The sequence below is a fragment of the Dunckerocampus dactyliophorus genome, chromosome 18 (genome assembly GCF_027744805.1).
Source record: "Dunckerocampus dactyliophorus isolate RoL2022-P2 chromosome 18, RoL_Ddac_1.1, whole genome shotgun sequence".
NCBI lineage: Eukaryota > Metazoa > Chordata > Actinopteri > Syngnathiformes > Syngnathidae > Dunckerocampus > Dunckerocampus dactyliophorus.
This window is the reverse complement of record NC_072836.1, coordinates 7,952,348-7,971,442: the sequence shown is the minus strand read 5'-3', so window position 1 is coordinate 7,971,442 and position 19,095 is coordinate 7,952,348. Positions and strand designations below refer to the sequence as shown.

Genomic DNA, 19,095 nt, shown 5'->3' with positions numbered 1-19,095 from the left:
TACTTGCAAATATACATCATAATATTATCCTCCTGAGACCCAGCAATGTATTTTTGTTCTCTGTAAGGGACAAGGTTAAACAACTTTATTTCAAATGCAAACACTACAGAATATAAGTGTGTACAATTCTAAAGATAAAAATAGATTAAAAAAATTCTGACAGAAGAAAAGCACTGTGGCATTTTATTTAATCCAATAATATGTGTAATACATTTTTGGGTCTCAGCGGGACAAACCTGATGTGCTATGTCACCAGCAGGCAGCAGAGGGCATTGTTCCACAGGTGATATGCATTACGACCTTGCAGGCAGTTTTTAACAACAAGGAAGTGACTTCCAGCAAGTCACCCGACTGCTGTCAAGATGGCACCAAGTGGGCTAAAAACAATAGTAGGAGAGAGTAAGTCACATATATTCCTTCCTCGAAATACTTTCAAGCCTTTTCCCCAACTGCGAGACTTTGGTTACATGTCCAAAGTTGTGCGCAAGACGCGGTAAATCAATCGTTAACGTTAACGACAAGTTGGTTCCTCAAAGCTGTTTCCGGGCTCGGATAGAGATTAAAAATGCCGAACTCCAGCAAAGTAATTATGAACAAGTGACACGTCTTCATTTTGTGGAACTTCTCTAAAATAATCTTTACATCGTTGGTTGTCGTTACCTTTGTAGATGTACGTCTAAATGACTGGAAAGTTGAAGGCTACTGACAGCTAGTTTACGTAATGGCAACTTCCGATTGATTACATCCATGGGCGTAATTTATGGAGCGGATATAGGGGTTAGACCCCCTTCTCAATAAAGCTTTATTGACGCGAATATAAGATGACCGTGAATATAAGACAACACATATTAGGAAACCCATTTTAGGAGAAATCACAAGACAAAACCAAAGACAAAATTATTTATTGAAAATATTTAATCCCAAAATCAGTCAATAGAAAAAAGTGTGCTTCATTGATTAATAAGCTTTGAGTCACTTTTGAGTCGTCTTTGTTGTTGCTGCATCTGTCTAGGTCACGTGTTTGTGTGTGAGTGATGGGAAGAAAACCTCCGACTAACTTGGGGGGGAAGTAGTTTGGCTTCACCTTCTGGTTTGCATGTATACATTTCTAGACTCGAATATTAGACAACCTGGCTTTTTCAGGCTTTTTTCTCTGGGTAAAATACCATCCTAAAATGGCGTCAATACAGTAATTTTGACAAATAAAACAATACTGTACAGGCTTTTGTGAAGTAATTTTCATTTATCTCATTTCATTTGCAGTCAACAAAAAGTAGTATTTGTAATTATCTGATAGGCAGGGCTGCACAAATAATCATTATTGCAGGCCTCTAAAAATAACAACCCATTGGGTTTTGCTGGAGCTTTAACTACCTGATATGATGATGATAATAATACGTGCACCTGTTGGAATAAAGGGCTCCACTTATTCAAAACAAATTACCATCATTCTTTAAATATAAAAAAATAAGCATATAGTTCTATTTGATGTAATTATAATGTAAAATGCATGAATGGAAGCAAAAAGGAGCAGAAAGAGTTTGTTGTTGTTGTCATTGTGCAGTTTTTGACGGAAGTTTAGTCTGTACACACTGTGGTTTTCATCTTAAAGGTGTATACCGCTCGCTAAGCCCGACCTCATTTAGAATTGGAAAAGCAGGTCGCTCCACATTATTTTTGAAACTACTCACATAGCCTGTTGAGACAATAATGGAACATTCTATGTGATGAGTCGTGTTCAGCGTTACACATTTCCAGCGTTTCCCACAGGGCTTTAATCATGTTTCTGTGCTCTGTGTAAGTGTGCGCTGATTTTAAAGCTAATGTACACATAGTTGTACATCTAATATATCCCTATATTGATGAACAGATGCCGACCAAGTGGCATGTGTGTATGAGGTTACGTTAAGATGTCATATACTGAACATAGACAGTCCCATTCTAATGTGTTTGTGAGCGTGGGTGAACAGGTAATACCACAAAAAAAGCTAACAAAGTGGGCCGTCAGTGAACGTATGGAGAACGCTGCAAACCAACACGTTAATTGTAGTGTTTTCTGCATCCTTGTATTGAATGGCAAAGGCGACGCTCCAGAAAGTTTTAATTCTTGTGTTTGCCTCTATAGAAATCCTCAACGGTGTAATCAAGAGTGTAAAGAAAGATGGCGAGTGGAAGGTAAACGTGACCCAAGTATATTAAAAACAAATACTTTGTCTTGTTTCTTTTTTTTATTGGTTGTTTTTAATCTGTCTTCAGGTTCTTATTGTGGACCACATGAGCATGCGCATTCTGTCCTCCTGTTGCAAGATGTCTGACATTTTGGCAGAGGGTGTCACCAGTAAGTGCGCAGATTCCTAATACCGTAAATTGCGGTGTATAAGTCACTACTTTTTTCTTAAACTTTGAACCCTGCGGCTTATGCAGCAGTGCAGCAAATTTATGGCTAAGTTCTAATTTTGAGACATCTCTTTCACTTGAAAACTACTACTAATCGTTGAAATACTGTGCCGCTCGCGAGTCAGGGAGGAAAACGGTGGCTCTTTGACTGGAGCCAATCACGAGCTATCAGTGAACTCACAACGAGCTCGTCAACCCATTGGAAATTGCAGGAGGTCATTACTCAATATAACAGTCTGGCTCACGGTCTCATCTCACAAAGAACGCTAAACTCATCACACAACAACTTAACACTCAAAAGGTGGCTAGGAAATATACAAGTACCAATACGAGTTTAAAATAAAAAAAAAACTAAACTTTTTAAACGTTTTCCCATAATACACTGCGTCCAAGCAAAGCATTCATTGGAGCCTGCCGGGTTGCTGCAGTGATGTCAGCCTCCCTCTGGGCTCCTCTGGCTCCCTTTGGTGGACAGAGGCAGCATTGCAGAGCCATCCCTCCATCCATTTTCTATGCCGCTTGTCCTCCAATGAATGCTTTGATTGGATACAATGCATTATGGGAAAACCTTAAAATAGTTGTTTTTTAAATATAAACTCGTACTGGTACTTGTATTGTATATTTCCTAGTTACCTTTTGAGTGTTAAGTTGCTGTGTGATGAGTTTAGCGTCCTTTGTAAGATGACACCGTGTGTCAGACTGTTATATTGGGTAATGACCTCCCACGATTTCCAGTGGATTGACAAGCTTGTCGCAAAGTTTTTTCACAGTTCATGATTGGCCCTGTCAAATAAAGAACTGTTTGGTCCTCACGGACTCGTGCGTGCCACATGATTTGGACATGTGCGGCTTATATATGTACAAATCTGTTTTTCCTCTAAATGTAGTGGGTGCGGCTTATACTCCAGAATTTACAGTAGTTTATTAGTATTAATAAGCAACATGTGGAGGCTTTACACTCTGCAGTGTATTTTTAATGCTTTTAATTGCATAGATAGGTTGTCTGTCCTAAGGGCATGAATAAATGGTATAACTGCTGTTTTACTATGCACATGACAATAAAACTCTCTTGAATCTTGAATCTTGAAATGTATTGTTGGCATTCACATTTGTTGTCTTTCATATCAGTGATAAACACGTCACACCTTTTTTCTGCTTTCAGTTGTGGAAGACCTCAATAAAAGCAGGGAGCCCATCGCTTGCCTGGAGGCCATATATTTGATCTCACCTGTGGAAAAGGTCCGGTGGCGACTCGTTTTCGCGAAATACAACATGTCATAAAAGTGGTAACAGAAGTCTGCTTTTGCTTGCAGTCTGTTCGTGCACTCATCAAAGACTTCAAGAACACCGCCTTTACTTACAAAGCAGCCCACATCTTTTTCACAGACAGTGAGATTCTCTCTGCGTGGTGTAAAATAATCCAAAATGTGTCAACAAATGATTTTGCAATCTTTCGTGTGGCTGTTTTGCTCCTTTGCTCCACTAGCTTGTCCTGATAATCTTTTCAACGAAATTGCGAGATCCAGAGTGTCCAAGGCCGCCAAGACTTTAAAAGAGATCAACGTTGCATTCCTACCTTATGAGTCCCAGGTGAGATGACTGTACATGAGAATTTTGGCTGGGTTGGTATAGGTTGTGCTGAAAAAGCTTTGGAAGACATGTTAGCATGCATGTAATTGCAGTGTCACAAGATCTCGTGCCACAACATTCAAACGTGATTTCTCTTTCCGAGGTCTCTTTTAAGGTCACTAGGACTGGGACGATAATAAATACATTAATTAATCACACGATAAATGAAGATGAACTCAATCATTTTTCCGGCCTCAATATAATGCCATGTGCATGCATGTCGGGTTTCCTCGTCTCCCAACTTCAAACAGACAGGAAGAGGTTCAATCTGCGCATTGGTTTCAGCACCTTGGCGCGTTTGTTCCATAGAAAAATGACATGAAAGGAGTGAGCCCTTTTATCAGTCATGCAGTCTCCGTCTCGGTGGGTAGAGGCGGGGCCGCTAGCATACACACAGAGTGCAAAACAGTGTGTTCACGTGAGGAGCAATGCAAGGTAACATAGTCGAAATTAAATGAGTAGATTGCAATATATTGTTGTATTTTAAAAGGATTTTTCATTGTACTTTTCTTAAAATATAATCTTAAAATCGATATAATCTTAAAATGACCAGGCGAGACCCAGAACTGAATGTCTTGTGACACCCGTACGTGTAATACAAATATTCTCAAAGTACTGTAATCATTAGACAAATGGTTCCGCTTGTGCCCTTGCAAAGACCTTTTGCTCGATGGCGGCAATGTTTTTTGCTCCAATTTGACACACTTGTCAGTCCCCTAAAGGTGTGTACCAAATTTTGTGGTGAGCTGGCAAAATGCCCTGAAGTTGCTTTGGGGTGCTTTTAGGAGTGCATTGAGCTGTGTGACAAATTTCAAGTCAATCGGACTTATTGGGTTTAATAATGGCACCACCCCGCCCCATGTAGTGTATTTGCCAGAAAAAGTAATAGCACAGGCACCACAGTAGGGGTGCATGTTTTGACACATTTCCACCCTTTTGTGTGCAGCACTGATTCTACACCTTGATTTTCTCTTTACTGTCTTTGTAAAGGCAGTGTAGGCAGTGTATCCAGTGTGTCCAGTAAAACTCCCCCCCCTCCTTGCAGGTTTTCTCTCTGGATGACCCGACCTCCTTCCACACCTTGTACAGCCAAAAGTCCACCAAAGACAAACGAGACAAAATGATGGAGACTCTCGCCGAGCAAATCGCAACCTTATGCGACACGCTCAAAGAGTACCCGGCAATCCGATACCGCAAGTATGCACGCCGCAGTGTGTTCATCCTCCACGTGAGCGGAATGAATTAAAAAAGCACAACTCCTCTGGTGTCGCGCAGCGGGCCAGAGAGGAACGCCAAGCTGGCCGAAGAGGTCTACCAGCGCCTGAACGCCCACAAAGCTGACAATCCAAGCATGGGGGAGGTTCGGAACAGCCCATTCTCTAGTGCATTAATACTGCTTCTCTGTAACATGGCTTTCTTCTTCTCCTTTTTATTCTGCTCTAGCAGCACTTTCCATACAAGAGTCTATAGACATCCACTGGGATGATGCAGCTTTTGGCCTCTTCAGGTTGTGGGTGTCTTTTCTTTACTGCTGCTTTCTCCTTTACGCCTTACCTGTTCTTTTTCTGTGTGCCCTTTCGACTGCATTCAGCATGAGAGGTCAGTGTTTCCTACAGGACTGCAATCTATTTGTTGCGGGGATCTAGATTATGCCATTGTCTAATTTGCATACAGTAAATGGCCATTTTTGTGACTAAAAGTGACCAAAAACCTTAAAAGCTAAACAAATAATTTTACAATTTTTCATCTGTCGCTTCTCATTGTGTTTTTGTTTAATGTCACAAGCAAGACAGAGCCCACTGGGAGTGCTTTTAGAGGGGAGGGGACAGCAGGAGCACTAGCTGCTCGTCGAGAAGAGCGCTAATTGCACTCATGTCTCCAAAGAGACAAGCAAAAGTCACTAGATTTGTTGCTAGTCTCTTTTTTTAAAAACAGAATCTTCAGGGGTCTGAATACACTTATGGCAACACGTATCTCTCAAGTTCTGTTTTCTTATTCTCTGACAGACCAGGTGCGCATGAGGTATGTTAAGAAGCGGAGTTACGATGCCATCTACTGTACGGAGATTAAACGACAACCTGCATTCGCACACAAGTCCCATTATAGTGTGTTCATGAGCAAGGGTGAACAAGTCAATTTGTGGTGGTTGAAATGTATTTGTGGCGGGCCACCACAAATCAATGAATGTATGGGAAGGTTTGCTGTTTTGCAAGATTGCGCCACACTTTACCCAGGGTTAAATGTGTACCCGTGTATTAATGAATCAATCCCTCATTTTATACTGTGTTTATTGCGTTTAGGGGCCAAGCAAGGCGCGATCCCAACTACTGATCGTCGATCGTGGATTTGATCCTGTCTCTCCTCTCCTACACGAGCTGACCTTCCAGGCCATGGCCTACGATTTGCTGGATATCCAAAAAGACATCTACACGTGAGAATACTCTTGGTTACAGATATCAACCGATACGGATACAGGCAGCAGCTCTTCCCTCAAACTAATGTCCTGTAATGAACACGTTATGCTTCTTCAACTGCTATGCCACTAGACGCATTTCACAAAGGCTTTGTGCCAAATAAGATCAATACTGCATACAAGTTATAGAAAAAGTGCCTGAACGCTGCAGGTGACTCTTATTAAAGGAAGACGCCTTAGCTTCCCCTTTGCATCACCAACACTTTATGTCATGTTCTGCATGACAGGTTGGGCTTTTTTTTTTTTTTTAGTTTTCACATTGTTTCCTGTTTTTTGCTCTTATTTTGGTTTTCTGTTTCCTGTTTGGCGCGACATGATAATATCAGTCGGCAGATATTATCAGACATCCTTAGTTAATTATGTACCTCCTGCCATCGATTGGAAGAGCATTTAATTATTCTGCCTGTCACTGTACGTTGCTGGCATACAAATAATAATACGTTTTGGACCAATGAAGTGAAATTGGAAGTCCTGCAGCACGATGATCTCTTTCAGCACACTAATGTGCTGCGGCACAGTGGTTGGGAATCACCGATATGCGCTATCAACACTGGGTTTTGATGAAAGATTAGTATTCTTGCAAGACTGCTACCTTTTATGCTGTGTGAGTGTGTTTTCTTTGGAATCCATATTTTTGTGTGTGTCTTTCGGCTGATTTATTTCAAGTTATCAGACAACCGGCGTTGGGAATTCCAAAGAGAGAGATGTGTTGCTGGATGAAGATGACGAGCTCTGGGTTCAGCTCAGACATCTCCACATTGCAGACGTGTCCAAGTGAGTTTGGCAAATTTGAACCTGGCTCTCACTGTCATTTAAAAAAAAAAAAACAACAACAATCTCACTGTGCTTCAATTTCATCCTGTGTAGGAAAGTGACGGAGCTGCTTCACACTTTTTGTGCAAGCAAGAGGATGTCCACTGAGAACGTGCGTATGATGCACTATTATTAAACATAATATATCTATTTTTTCTAATTATGTGCGGTTGTCTGTGTGTTTTTGCACCTCAGGCCAACCTCAAAGATCTTTCTCAGATGTTAAAGAAGATGCCGCAGTATCAAAAGGAACTGAGCATGGTGAACAATTGGCTCTTTTTAATGATATTTTATTCGATTCAATGAGATTAAATGTGCCTTATTGTCCCTTGTTTTTGTATAGAGTAAAAATATATACAATCCAGATATTAAAACACTACACGGCAACTAAATATGTCTGCATGTTTTCGTTCCTGTAGTTTTATTATTATTGTACACTGATGCTCGTTTTCTTTTCCAGTACTCCACTCACTTGAACCTGGCTGATTCCTGCATGAAGAAGTTCCAGGCCTCTACTGATAAGTTGTGTCAAGTAGAACAGGTCAGTGTTCCCTCTCAGTGGAATCCCTCTGGCCTTATGGAAGTATCACTACCAGCTATGAGAGCAATATAAACTAGAAATGGGCATAACAGGTTTTGTTCTGCTGATGTGTGGAATTGAGTGTTTCTTTGTGTCTTGAATGAAGCATTTGAGGCAAAAGTGGGTGCACTATTTGCTGCAACCAGCAGAGGCGCTGTTGATTCAGTTTCAGCTAGTAGCAGTTCAGCTACGGCGGCTCAATACCAAAATATCAACATTATGGATGGCAAGATTTCTGATACTGGTATTTCAGTAGTGCAATATTGATATTTTGACACATTGTGTTTGAATTAATGACATTACAATGTCTTATTTAAGCTACACTGTGGATATAATATAAATGTAATGTCATTTTAATGGTGATAAAGTCTAATAATATCTTGCTGGAAGTACTTTTAAGTAGCCATTTTTATTGCTAAATTGCCCCACCTTTCAGTTTATAATAACATAGCACACTGTTTTTCTGTCACCATCACAATAGAAACAAAGTATATGCATACTAAATTACTATAAAGGTATAAAGTTGGAGTTTGTGCACAATATAGACCAGGCAAATGTATACTATGATGAAGTATACTTAAATATGTCTGCATACTTGTTGGCTAAATATTATTGTTTGTATACCCGCATAACTGATATTAAATATCCTGATATCCCATAACTGATTAAATATTATAATATAGGTATTTAGGAATATCGTTGTGTCGATGTTGTTATTGAAACAGGAGCTCAGAACATTCATGTCTATCCCTAGTCTAAATGCAAAAAACAATAGTGTTATTGTGGCTGTCATGTCTCACATCTGCAGAGGTCATCTTTTACCACATCTGGCAGCGGAGTGAGTGAAGCTGCTGCGTACATCTGTAGTTGACCAGATAAATAGAAGTAGGATAATGGACTCTTGATCCCTCAGCACAGGAAAGCAGCCTTACATTCCCCGGGGGCTTTTAAACTTCTCAGAACTTGTCTGCTCATATGTGTTGTGAAAACACACTGCATTTATTTGCTCAGAAGGGATCAGCGTTGGTCACCGAGCATACGTCTGGCGCGGTATTCTCCTTCCCGCGCTCAGCGCACCAACTGACCTCCACTGGCGTTTATTTATAGCGCTGCTGGTGTGTTTAAAACATGACATGGTTTAGTGGTGGTGTTTAATGTAGAATAGTAATCACAATATTGTATAAGAAGCTTGCGGGCAGACGCCAACATGTGCTGACGCGGAAGATGCGCTTATGTCATGACTGAGTGTTAGGACATTTAAAACGTGTTACTCAGTAAAGTAAAAATCCTTCCAGGCACATGTCTGTGGCCTGGCTTGAATCTTGAATGGGATCACGCCAAGCCCTCCCCCCCTCTCCCATTTGGCTGTGTGAGACCTTGTCTTGTGTCCAAGGAGTTTCAGCACACAGGAAATGCTAAACTGTGTCCTTCTGAGATCCAGGTTTTGTGAGCGATGCGTTGTTGGCTTGTATGTTTGAATGCCACCATCTTGTAAATCCAACAGGCTTATTTTGGCTCTTGGAGGGACAGTGCGGTCCAAACAGCAACAACTCCTGCCACCTGTCATCTTTAACAAAAGTGCTTTACATTGTTTGGCTAGGCGTATGTTGGCATTTCCTTTGCCAGGGAGGTTAGGTTTTTATTGCGATGGGATTTAAATGGGTATGCAAAAAGTACTTAACCAATTTCCACACAACTCTTTCCACACAAAGCTAGATCTCAAGGGTTTTTCCATTTAATAAAGATTTTTTTTTTCTTTTACAATTTTGAAAGGATTTTTAAGAAACATTGTCCTTATATTCAATGTGAGCGATGCAGTAATCTTAACAATGAAATTCAAGTGTTAGATGAAAGGGAATAATCCAAACTTCATCTCATAGCTGAGGTTGCCATCCGAATTTTCGACTACTTTTGTGGGTTTCTTTTACTTCGTCAAATTGCATTGAAAATGTCTGTATACCTGCATAACACTGCAGACTTTTAGTGCATCAGTTCGTGCAGTAAACCTTGTAAACTTGGCCATCCCTCCCACAGGACCTGGCCATGGGCGCTAACGCGGAGGGGGAACCCCTAAAGGACGCCATGAAGAGCATCGTGCCAGTGCTGCTCGACCATGGAATCCAGGCCTACGACAAGATCCGCATCATCCTGCTCTACATATTCCACAAGAAAAAAGGCAGGCAGTTCTCCTCTCCTTACTGATTCCAAAGCCGGTGTGTACAATCGCTCTTAATAATGACTTTGTGATGGATCTGTGCAGGCATCGGGGAGGAGAACCTTGACAAACTCATACAGCATGCTAACGTGACGGCCGACAGAAACATCATCACCAACCTTCAGAATCTGGGCTGTAACATCATTGCGGGGGTATATATTGATTCCTACTTCTAAACTATTTCGGGAACACTATTTTCACAAGGGAAATAATGGAAATTCACACTTTATTGACTGTCCTACAAGTGTAAAAATAAGACGCGTAACACACCATTGAATTCTCAGAAGATGTTTCATATTAGTTCCATCCCAGAAATGAAGTGCAATTTGTTTCAGGGCAGCAATGCTGGTGCGACACTGCCAGAGCGTAAACAGCGCACGGAGAGCACTTACCAGCTCTCGAGATGGACACCCGTCCTCAAAGACATCATGGAGGTATGGAAACCAACGTGCAAAATGTGGACTTTGCAGGAACTGTTCAAGTCTTACGCTGTGGGCTGTCTTTGCCTTTTTCCCCCCTCAGAATGCCATAGACGACAAACTGGACAAGCGTCTGTGGCCGTACATATCTGAACCCGCCCCCATCAGCACCACTCACATTCCAGTCAGGTGGGCCTCAAGAGGAGCACTTGTGTCATTATTTTATCACATGTTTTTGGAACATTCCTAGACAATGTGAACCACTGCTGTCTCTCTTTAAACAAAATTAAACGTGGGTCGCAGACAGATTATTTTTTGCAAAATAAAAGCTTTCATCCCTGTAACTAAGTCCTATCAGAGCTTTTTAAGAGCAAAAAAAGTGAGTAGAAAGCTTAAAAGGTGGAAATAAGCCAGTTTTTGCTTTGAACGCTTCGTATAATCCCGCAGGGAATTCCCATCTTGATGGTGTTTACAGACCCGGCAGGTTCAACTCGTAATCTGTGTAATGCACAATGCTTGTGCACTTCCTGTTGCGCAAAGTGCAGAATTAAATCTTGAGTAGTCATTTTTAAAACATCTATAAATGTGGGTTATGATCAGTGTTGGCAGTAACGGCGTTACTAATGTCATTACTGCTTTCTAGTAACGGGTAATGAAAGTAGTATTTCAAACGTTACAAGGCTGCTGCCGTTGCCGACAATGAAATGTGTCCTGAGATGTGACGTTTGCGAACGAGTCGAGTCTTTTGAGTGGCTCTTTTAAGTGATCAATGAGAAACGATGCGCACTTATAAGATATAAGAAGGAGCCGCTCTTATATGCAACTGGTGTGGATGTAAGTACAGACACTACTTCGCCATTATTGATGTAAAAGGCAAGAAACTACAGTATATGTGAAGTGTACATTATGTCCTGTCGCTAGCAGGATGCTGGCTGTCTCCGCCCCCTCCGAACCCTCCAGCGGAGGTTGACACGCACCTCCAAAAAATTCTAGCTTTGCATCAACGGCAATACAAACCGCAGAGCTGCGATTGGTCGACTTTTCTTTGTGCGTCAGTATTTCCCTCTCACGAGAGCGCCAAAGAGTCCACCACAGCGAAAGAAACCTTGGAGCAAGTTGAGGAGCGTAACAAGTTAGTTCGTGCTCTTGTGTGACTTCAGAGATGCCGTAGCCTGCGCACATGCGGTGCGCAATGTGATATAAACAACAGTACTGTCGGAGTGTACGTCTCTGTGTGGCAGAGGCATGTCAGACTGGCATGAATATACTGTATCAGTCAAGTGACAAACGTTATTTTGAGGATGGATGCTAGGCTGATGTCGATCTTTATTTTTAATACCATGCGTGATCGACCCACATTACGTTTGAGATACAATGCTAACGGTGAGTTATTATGTATTATCATTGCTTATCATGTCTACCGCATTCGGTAATACGAATATAAAGGTGACTATTGGGGTCTTATTCCATGTTTACAGGCTCTCATAATGTTAAAAACATTTTTAGAAGGTCATAAACAGGTTTTTTATGCTCTAACTATGAAAATATTGCATTTATTAATATTGAACCCTACGTTGCGTAAATTCACGGTTGGGTCTGGAATCAATTAACCGGTGATAAACAAGGGACGACTGTAGGTTGTCAAAGAGAAGAGTCGTGGTTGCTCGTGTCCAGGAACATACTGCCCCTAGCGTTTTGGCAGAGAACAGCATGTCAAGCGCTGGCCGAAGGCCGACGTAGTGACTTTACTAGCTTTACTAGCCTTAACTAGTAACTAATTACTAAGTAATTTGCGCCTCACTGGTTATGATTTTGTGATTTCCCTCCCCACAGTGCTCGTGTTGGACAGTGGCACAATAACAAACCTCCTGCAGAATATCACACTGGGCCAAGGCTCATTATTTTCGTCATTGGCGGGGTGACCCACTCAGAGATGCGCTCAGCCTATGAAGTCACTCGCGCTAGTGCCGGTAAATGGGAAGTAGTGATTGGTAAGCCATGGAGTTGTTGTGAAGCAACCCTAATTTCACTCATAGCTTCATTTGTATTTGAATTGGCCTGTGAATGGATGTTTTATTTGGTGTTCATGTGGGCAGGCTCATCACACATCCTGACTCCAACAAGCTTCCTGGGTGATCTCAAGAGTCTGGACCAGGTTCCGAATCCAGTTTGTGAAGATAATGTAGACCCTAATAGAGGATGAGCGCAATGAAGAAAAAGAGCTTCTCCTGTAGGTTTTATGTCACAGCACAATATTAGAAGTGGAACATGAAGATACATTTTTTTGTATATTTGCTCTGAAATTAGTTCTGTACACATCTGTGATTTAAATTGAATGCAGGTATTCACATTTTAATTACTGTACTAGCCTCATTGCTGCAAAATAGGAGCACGTCATTCTTATGAGTCTTGCAAGGTACCTTAAAGTAATGCCCCGCCCCCAGAACTGCTGTCTTTAAGAACCTTGCAGATTGATTTAATTATTATATAGCTGGAATGTGGTGGCTGTCTTTTTCTTGGTGGTGTTTGTGCGTAAAATAAGTAATAAAAAAAGACACTGACTTTAACTTTTACTCTGTTTATCATTAGCTGTATGGTGGCTGAATGTGATGACCATGCAGAGATCTCCCTCAGTTACAAACTTTAAGTGTGAGTCAAAAGGGGAGACGTACCTACAGATGAGAGAGAGAGAAAAAAAAGATCATCCCTCTCGATGCTGCGGATTATGTTCTCATCTGGGATTACAGATGGCAATTTTAAGACACACAGGCTTGAGGTTTTAATGGCGATGGGTTAATACTGCGGATTTAACTCTACTATTTAAAAGCCTATCCTCCATGCTGCGGCAAGTACACTATCAGACTGGCGGCGAGCATTCAGGATAATTCACCCACTGCTGGGAGCACTTCTGTGAAACTTTTGCAACTTTTTCTGCGCTGCTTGGCTGGATGGCGGCTGCACAGGTGGAGTGTGATGCTGTGAGGGTAAGCAAAATAATTGCTTGTCATCCTTAATCTATGCATTATGTGGTCTTTTCATTGGTACCATCAGAGGTATGTATTTCACAACATGTGTTGTGGCTGCAGTTTGCAGCGGTGAAGCATCACGCTGGGCTTTGAGGTACCCAGCCGATAACGCCAGTTCACCACTGCAATCTACAACCACAATAATAAACATATTGTTCATTTAAGAGAGACTGTACGTGCATTTCTGATTTATGTTTCTGTCCGCTCATTCCACAGGGACAGAAGCAGATCCTAAACATCAAGAGTTCATCACAGCGGGGGCAAATACAAGAACAACGCCCTTCTGAAACTGCACAAGTCAAACCTTCACATTCAGGTTAGCACAGACGACACAAGCATACCGTACCCCATTCAATGCATGTAAAGATGTACAGTATCCTTAATGTCCTCCTCACAGGTACACACTCCAGGGAGTTGATCCATAGCTCGGACTACCACATGCAACAGCGACCTTTTGCCGATCAGCAGGTGTTAATGGCGGCTGCAAAGTATCAGGTACTTCTAAATTTCAGCTGAGGTGCTGTGAACATTTTATTTTTTTTTTAATGTGTCGTTCGTCTCAGGAGATGAGAGGTTTTTCACATCACGGCTCAGCGCCTCAGATTTCGGTGACCGAGAGCACCCCGGATATGAACAGGAAGCCGCTCTTGCTGCCGGGCAACCAGCTCCAGGTCCCCTTGGAGCAAGCCTATGCCACCTCCATCAAGGTGGGTTCAAAGCTACCTGGGTTGTTAGGTGATGGTGATTGTTATATGTGGCAATGAATTGTTTGCTCCGATAGGCACAGTCACCTGAGGAGCAGCAAAAGTTAATGAACGTCATCCGCCATAGCCAGCGTGGATGCACGGAGGACAAGTGCTGCTCCATGGATCCAAGTCAGAGTGCCCCCTGCACTCCCAGGCACACTGATAGAAAACCTCTTGATGATACATGCAACAAAGGTGAATGATCCCTGCAAATTCACAGATATTTGGTCAAAAAAAATTTGTTTCCTTCAAAAATAGGATGTTTTTTTCTGCAAAAAACACATTGCAGTCACCCTGAGTCTGTAAGAATATATAAATGTGTGGTAAATGTACGGTATACATGTACCACTGTATGACCACTACATGTTTATGTCTTTATGCTTCACTGGTCGTTGCGATTTCGCACCTCGTTTGGCAGTTTTGTCACGAGTGACAAATGGCAATTGAAGAGAGAAGAAAAATACTTGATTTTGAAATTATTTTTTTAGTGTCAATTTATATATATATATGGGGTTTTTTGTATGAATTGGCTCTTGAAGCATTTTAGAGACATTGTTTCGTTTTCCACACCGCTTTTCTCATTTTATTTTTGTTTTGTCCTCCCCAGATGCTGAAAAGTTCTTCAACTTACTGGCCAACACTCAGAGTCGGCGTCTCGATGACCAGCGGGTGTCTCTCCCGTCGCTGCCCGGCATAGACAACAAGGATCCTCAATCTGCCTCAGATTCAAGCTACTTGTGCTACATGGTCTCCAAAGTTCAGGTTAGAGGAAAACAATATGATACATAATAATGGAAACTGTACACTCAGAGAATAGTATTATATTATACTCTATTATAATAGTATAAATTATTCTTCAGGGGAGCAGAATGGAAGACCAAAGATGCTCCCTATCTCAAATCCAGCCTGCAGAGGAGGGACAGTCATCCAAAAAGGATAACGCTGCTTCAGGCATTTCACGCTCAGCCTCCTTCAGTCCAGGTTCAGACATAGAACGCCCCGATGTTCAGAAGTCCCCCATAAAGGTAACATGCACTTACAACCCAAATCAAAGAATTAGTGTTGTTTGTAATTATTGGCATTGTTGTCTACTATGCAGGACTTGCCTCCAGCTGAGCTGGACCATTTCCTTACTTTAATGAGTCACGCCCAGCGAGGGCGGATGGAGGAGCAGAGATGTGTCCTGAATGTCAGTCCCCAGACTACCCCTAAGCATAAACCCACCCAGAGCACTGCACCCACAGGTGAGAGGATCATTTAATCTCAGAGGTCCCACAATAATATAATCAAGGTGTAGTCGATACTAGAATTTAGACAGTTTAAAAGTGCTGTTGGTAAGCCCTACTGGGAACACGACGTTTTATGTGTCTGTAGCTTTTATGCCAATGAATTGGATTTGTCAACGTGTCAACGCATTTTGATTCCGCATATCTTATCTTTGGATCATATTAATAACAAAATTGTCTTTTTGCACTGCTAGGCCCAGAATCCGACCAGTTCTTCAACATGCTGGCCCATTCCCAAGCCAAACGTCTGGATGATCAGCGCGTGTATCTTCCATCTCTGCCGGGCATCCAGAACGGAGGCAAGGCCAATGCAGCAGGAGCGGATGCAAGCTATTTGTGTTACATGGTCTCCAAAGTACAGGTGGGTGCCCCCCCCCCCCCCCCCCCCCCCCCAAAAAAAAAGAACCCCAATGTATATATATGTATATATACTGTCTGTGAAGGTTTAACACAATATATTCTGTAACTGCTTCGAATACCACCAACAGGGCTCCCGGCTTGATGATCAGAGATGTTCTGCACCTCATATCCTGCAAAATTTGAGCACCCCAACCACTCAGCGCAAAGACTATAACACTTCAGAAGCATCAGATAAAACTCTAAAGAGGTCAGGCTCCATAAACCAGGACAAAAGTGATCATCAGCAGCAGGTAAGACACCATAACAGACCTCCTCCAAGGCTGAATTTAGATGCTTGAATTTTGTTATTAAGATGCATGCATGATTCATTGACAATCCGCACTAAAATGTAAGTTTAGCAGTCATGCACATCATCATGAGTGCTCATGATGTGTGTGTGTTTTTTTTTTTTTTACCAGATATCTCCGGCCGAGCAGCAGCAATTTTTAAAAATGATGAATCATGCTCAGAGGGGACGCATGCAGGACCAGCGTTGCTCTTTGACGCAAAGCAGAAGCACAACTGCCTCGCCCAAACATAGTGGCAGCTCCTCAAATGAAGTAGCAGCAGGTCTGAAAACACACACACAGGTCAAACGGGGGCAGGCATGTTGTCTTTGTCAGACGCTTAAGTAAGCCTTTTCGACAGGTGCAGAAGCAGACGCGTTGTTTTGCATGGTGGCCAGCTGTCAGGCTCGCAGGCTGGACGACCAGAGAGTCGCTCTTCCCTCTCTGCCGGGGATCAGTGGGATGACGACAGAGGGAAAACACGAAAGGAGTCATGCAAAAGCTGGAAATCCAGTATGTTACCTTACAATCTAGCCAATCGTATTCTTTGTTTTTTATGTTTGGATGGGTAAGCTAGACAAAACAGATAAACAGTTACATAAATAATTCTATTTTTATTTGTATGAATTTAATGAAATCACACAAAAAATATTCCATCTATGTATAAGAAAATATTTTTAAATCGAAATGTTGATTTTTTTTAAGCATATTATATTATATATGATATAATTGGCCATCACTCATCGCCACGGGAGCCTGTGCACTGACCGCTTGTGAGTGCTGTGAGGCGGGGCAGAGCTCTTGGCAGAACCTGCTGCTGTCTCCAACAACGGCATGAAAAGTTTTACCAACTAATTGCCAGAAATCATTGACTTTTTGTGGAGTTAAGTATATCCGTATTACATGCTTCCTACATGTCTTCCACAACCACAACCCATAGGGGGAGCCACAAATGCTGAATTAGGACGCCATGTTTCCTCATGACTCTGTGTATAATATCTACTTGACTGGTATTCTCTTTCCACTTGTGCAAGGTTTGTGCACCACACATAACTGTGGCGGAAAGTACACCACCGATATCTAGAAGAGACAACTCCAGACATCCTACCTCTGAACTGGGCTGCAGCTTGACAAAGTCAGCATCCTTCAGCACTGAGACAGAATACCAGAAGACGCTTAATTCCACATCTCAGGTAAGCCACCTACAACTGTATAAATAACCACTGTAAATGTAGACTGTTTTGATCCAACTCTTGGATTGTCTCTATAGATGACTGTGAAGGTGTCAATGAGCTTCACACCACAGATGGTAAGTGTCATACTGTATATGTCCAAAGTGATGACTTGAACCAACACATCTTTTTTTTTGTTCACCTGCCACAGGGGCATAAGAAATTCAACCAGCCTTGTGCGTTCCCAGAGGTCTACCTCACTCTCGGAGCTCCAGGAGAAAATCTTGTCATCCCTCTGAGCCCAAAGCCCGGAAGACCTCTGGCTTTGAACCTAAACCTCATCCCCAAAGAAGACGTCAAGTCCACACACGGCTCGCCCAGGAAGCCCCGCTCGAGACCGTCATCTCCCCAGCCCAAAGCTGCTCGTAAGGCCCAGGGCGGGTCTGCGGCGAGCCCCATCAGTCCGCATGAAGACTGCTTCTCAGTGATCGAGAAGGTCCACACTGCACATCTTCAAATGGGGACCACTCAAGGGGGACACAAATGCAAAGGGGATCCAGCCAAAGGGAGGGGGAATGGAAAAGTGGGTGGAAAGAAGGCTCAGAAGGATGGTGGAAATAAACATTAAATGCTGCATTCATCATAGTATAGGGCCAAATCATAAATGTCACTCACAGCTAAGAAACATTTTGTGTGACATTGGAAATTAATTGTAGTTTAACAGTCTATTTATTTAAAAATAATTTTGTTTCTGTTAAACACACATTCCACTCCTCCCATCCATTTTCCATACTGCTTGTCCTCGCCAATGGGCCTAACATGCATGTTTTTGGGATGCGATAGGAGCCAGAGTAGACCTACAGTTTATACTAAATATAATACTGTATTTTACACACACACACACATACATTTGACAAATTAGAAACTTCCTGAAAATAAAGAAAATGGCTAAAATAAAAGCACAGTTGTAGAAAACCACAATGTATTGTATGGGGTCAAAGGCTTTGGGGATTCTGGATTGGGTCTGGGTTGGTTGTTGACAAGGCCATCCATCCATCCATTTTCTGTACTGCTTGTCCACACTAGGGTCGTGGGTATGCTGGAGCCTATCCCAGCTGTATTCCTTCGAGAGACAGGGTCCATTCTGGACTGGGCGCCAGCCAATCGCAGGGCACATATAGACAAACAACCATTCACACTCATAAATCTAGGCAATTAAGAGTCTAAAATTACAATAAAATATTTTAATTATCTTATAGTCTACTTTTTTAATATTTGGAAAAAATATATTTTTGATTGGCATCTTCCTTGGTATTTACAAATATTTTATATTGCTGACTTTTTCTGAAAGATGACATTCCTCCTGTTAATATTGTGCTCTGAAATACATTTTGCACATGGAGTGTATTTTTGTTTGTTTTTTAAATGGCATGCATGTATTTTGAAGGCTATTTTTAAATAAACTAGCTTGCTTTTACCTCTCAAAGTGGCTCAACATGTAAAGACCATGGGAAAATGAGGGTCCCAGTATCAGACCAGATGAGAACCCCTGTGTTAAAGTAAAATATTTGACATTATGTATTGTTATAATTACACAAATTGTTTCAATTGTATTATTGTGCATGTTTGTTGACTTTTTTGTGTGTTTGTTTA

General features: G+C 41.9%; 2 protein-coding genes across 4 annotated transcripts; both read left to right on the top strand.

The window, feature by feature from the left end:
* The first annotated feature begins 317 nt into the window (after positions 1-317).
* Positions 318-13,069, top strand: stxbp2 (syntaxin binding protein 2). Its single transcript, XM_054759752.1, has 19 exons — positions 318-399; positions 2,126-2,175; positions 2,257-2,338; positions 3,560-3,636; positions 3,711-3,786; positions 3,884-3,987; positions 5,072-5,223; positions 5,302-5,386; positions 6,327-6,457; positions 7,166-7,273; positions 7,367-7,424; positions 7,508-7,573; positions 7,773-7,853; positions 9,927-10,068; positions 10,153-10,259; positions 10,443-10,541; positions 10,630-10,715; positions 12,360-12,517; positions 12,623-13,069. Exons 1-19 carry the CDS (start codon positions 363-365, stop codon positions 12,727-12,729), a joined length of 1,806 nt encoding a protein of 601 aa, XP_054615727.1. The 5' UTR covers positions 318-362; the 3' UTR covers positions 12,730-13,069.
* A 174-nt stretch (positions 13,070-13,243) lies between these two features.
* Positions 13,244-18,919, top strand: LOC129171266 (uncharacterized). Of its 3 annotated transcripts, none has more exons than XM_054759749.1 (15): positions 13,244-13,510; positions 13,769-13,868; positions 13,950-14,020; positions 14,116-14,259; positions 14,334-14,493; positions 14,906-15,060; positions 15,159-15,323; positions 15,398-15,542; positions 15,779-15,945; positions 16,073-16,234; positions 16,403-16,553; positions 16,632-16,783; positions 17,305-17,463; positions 17,541-17,579; positions 17,654-18,919. In XM_054759749.1, the coding sequence occupies exons 1-15, from the start codon at positions 13,475-13,477 to the stop codon at positions 18,068-18,070; spliced, it is 2,223 nt and encodes a 740-aa protein (XP_054615724.1). In that variant the 5' UTR covers positions 13,244-13,474; the 3' UTR covers positions 18,071-18,919. The 3 variants fall into 3 exon arrangements, with proteins under 3 accessions (XP_054615724.1, XP_054615723.1, XP_054615720.1); XM_054759748.1 differs by having other exon boundaries at positions 13,950-14,047; positions 16,638-16,783; XM_054759745.1 differs by having other exon boundaries at positions 13,950-14,047.
* Positions 18,920-19,095: the final 176 nt, after the last annotated feature.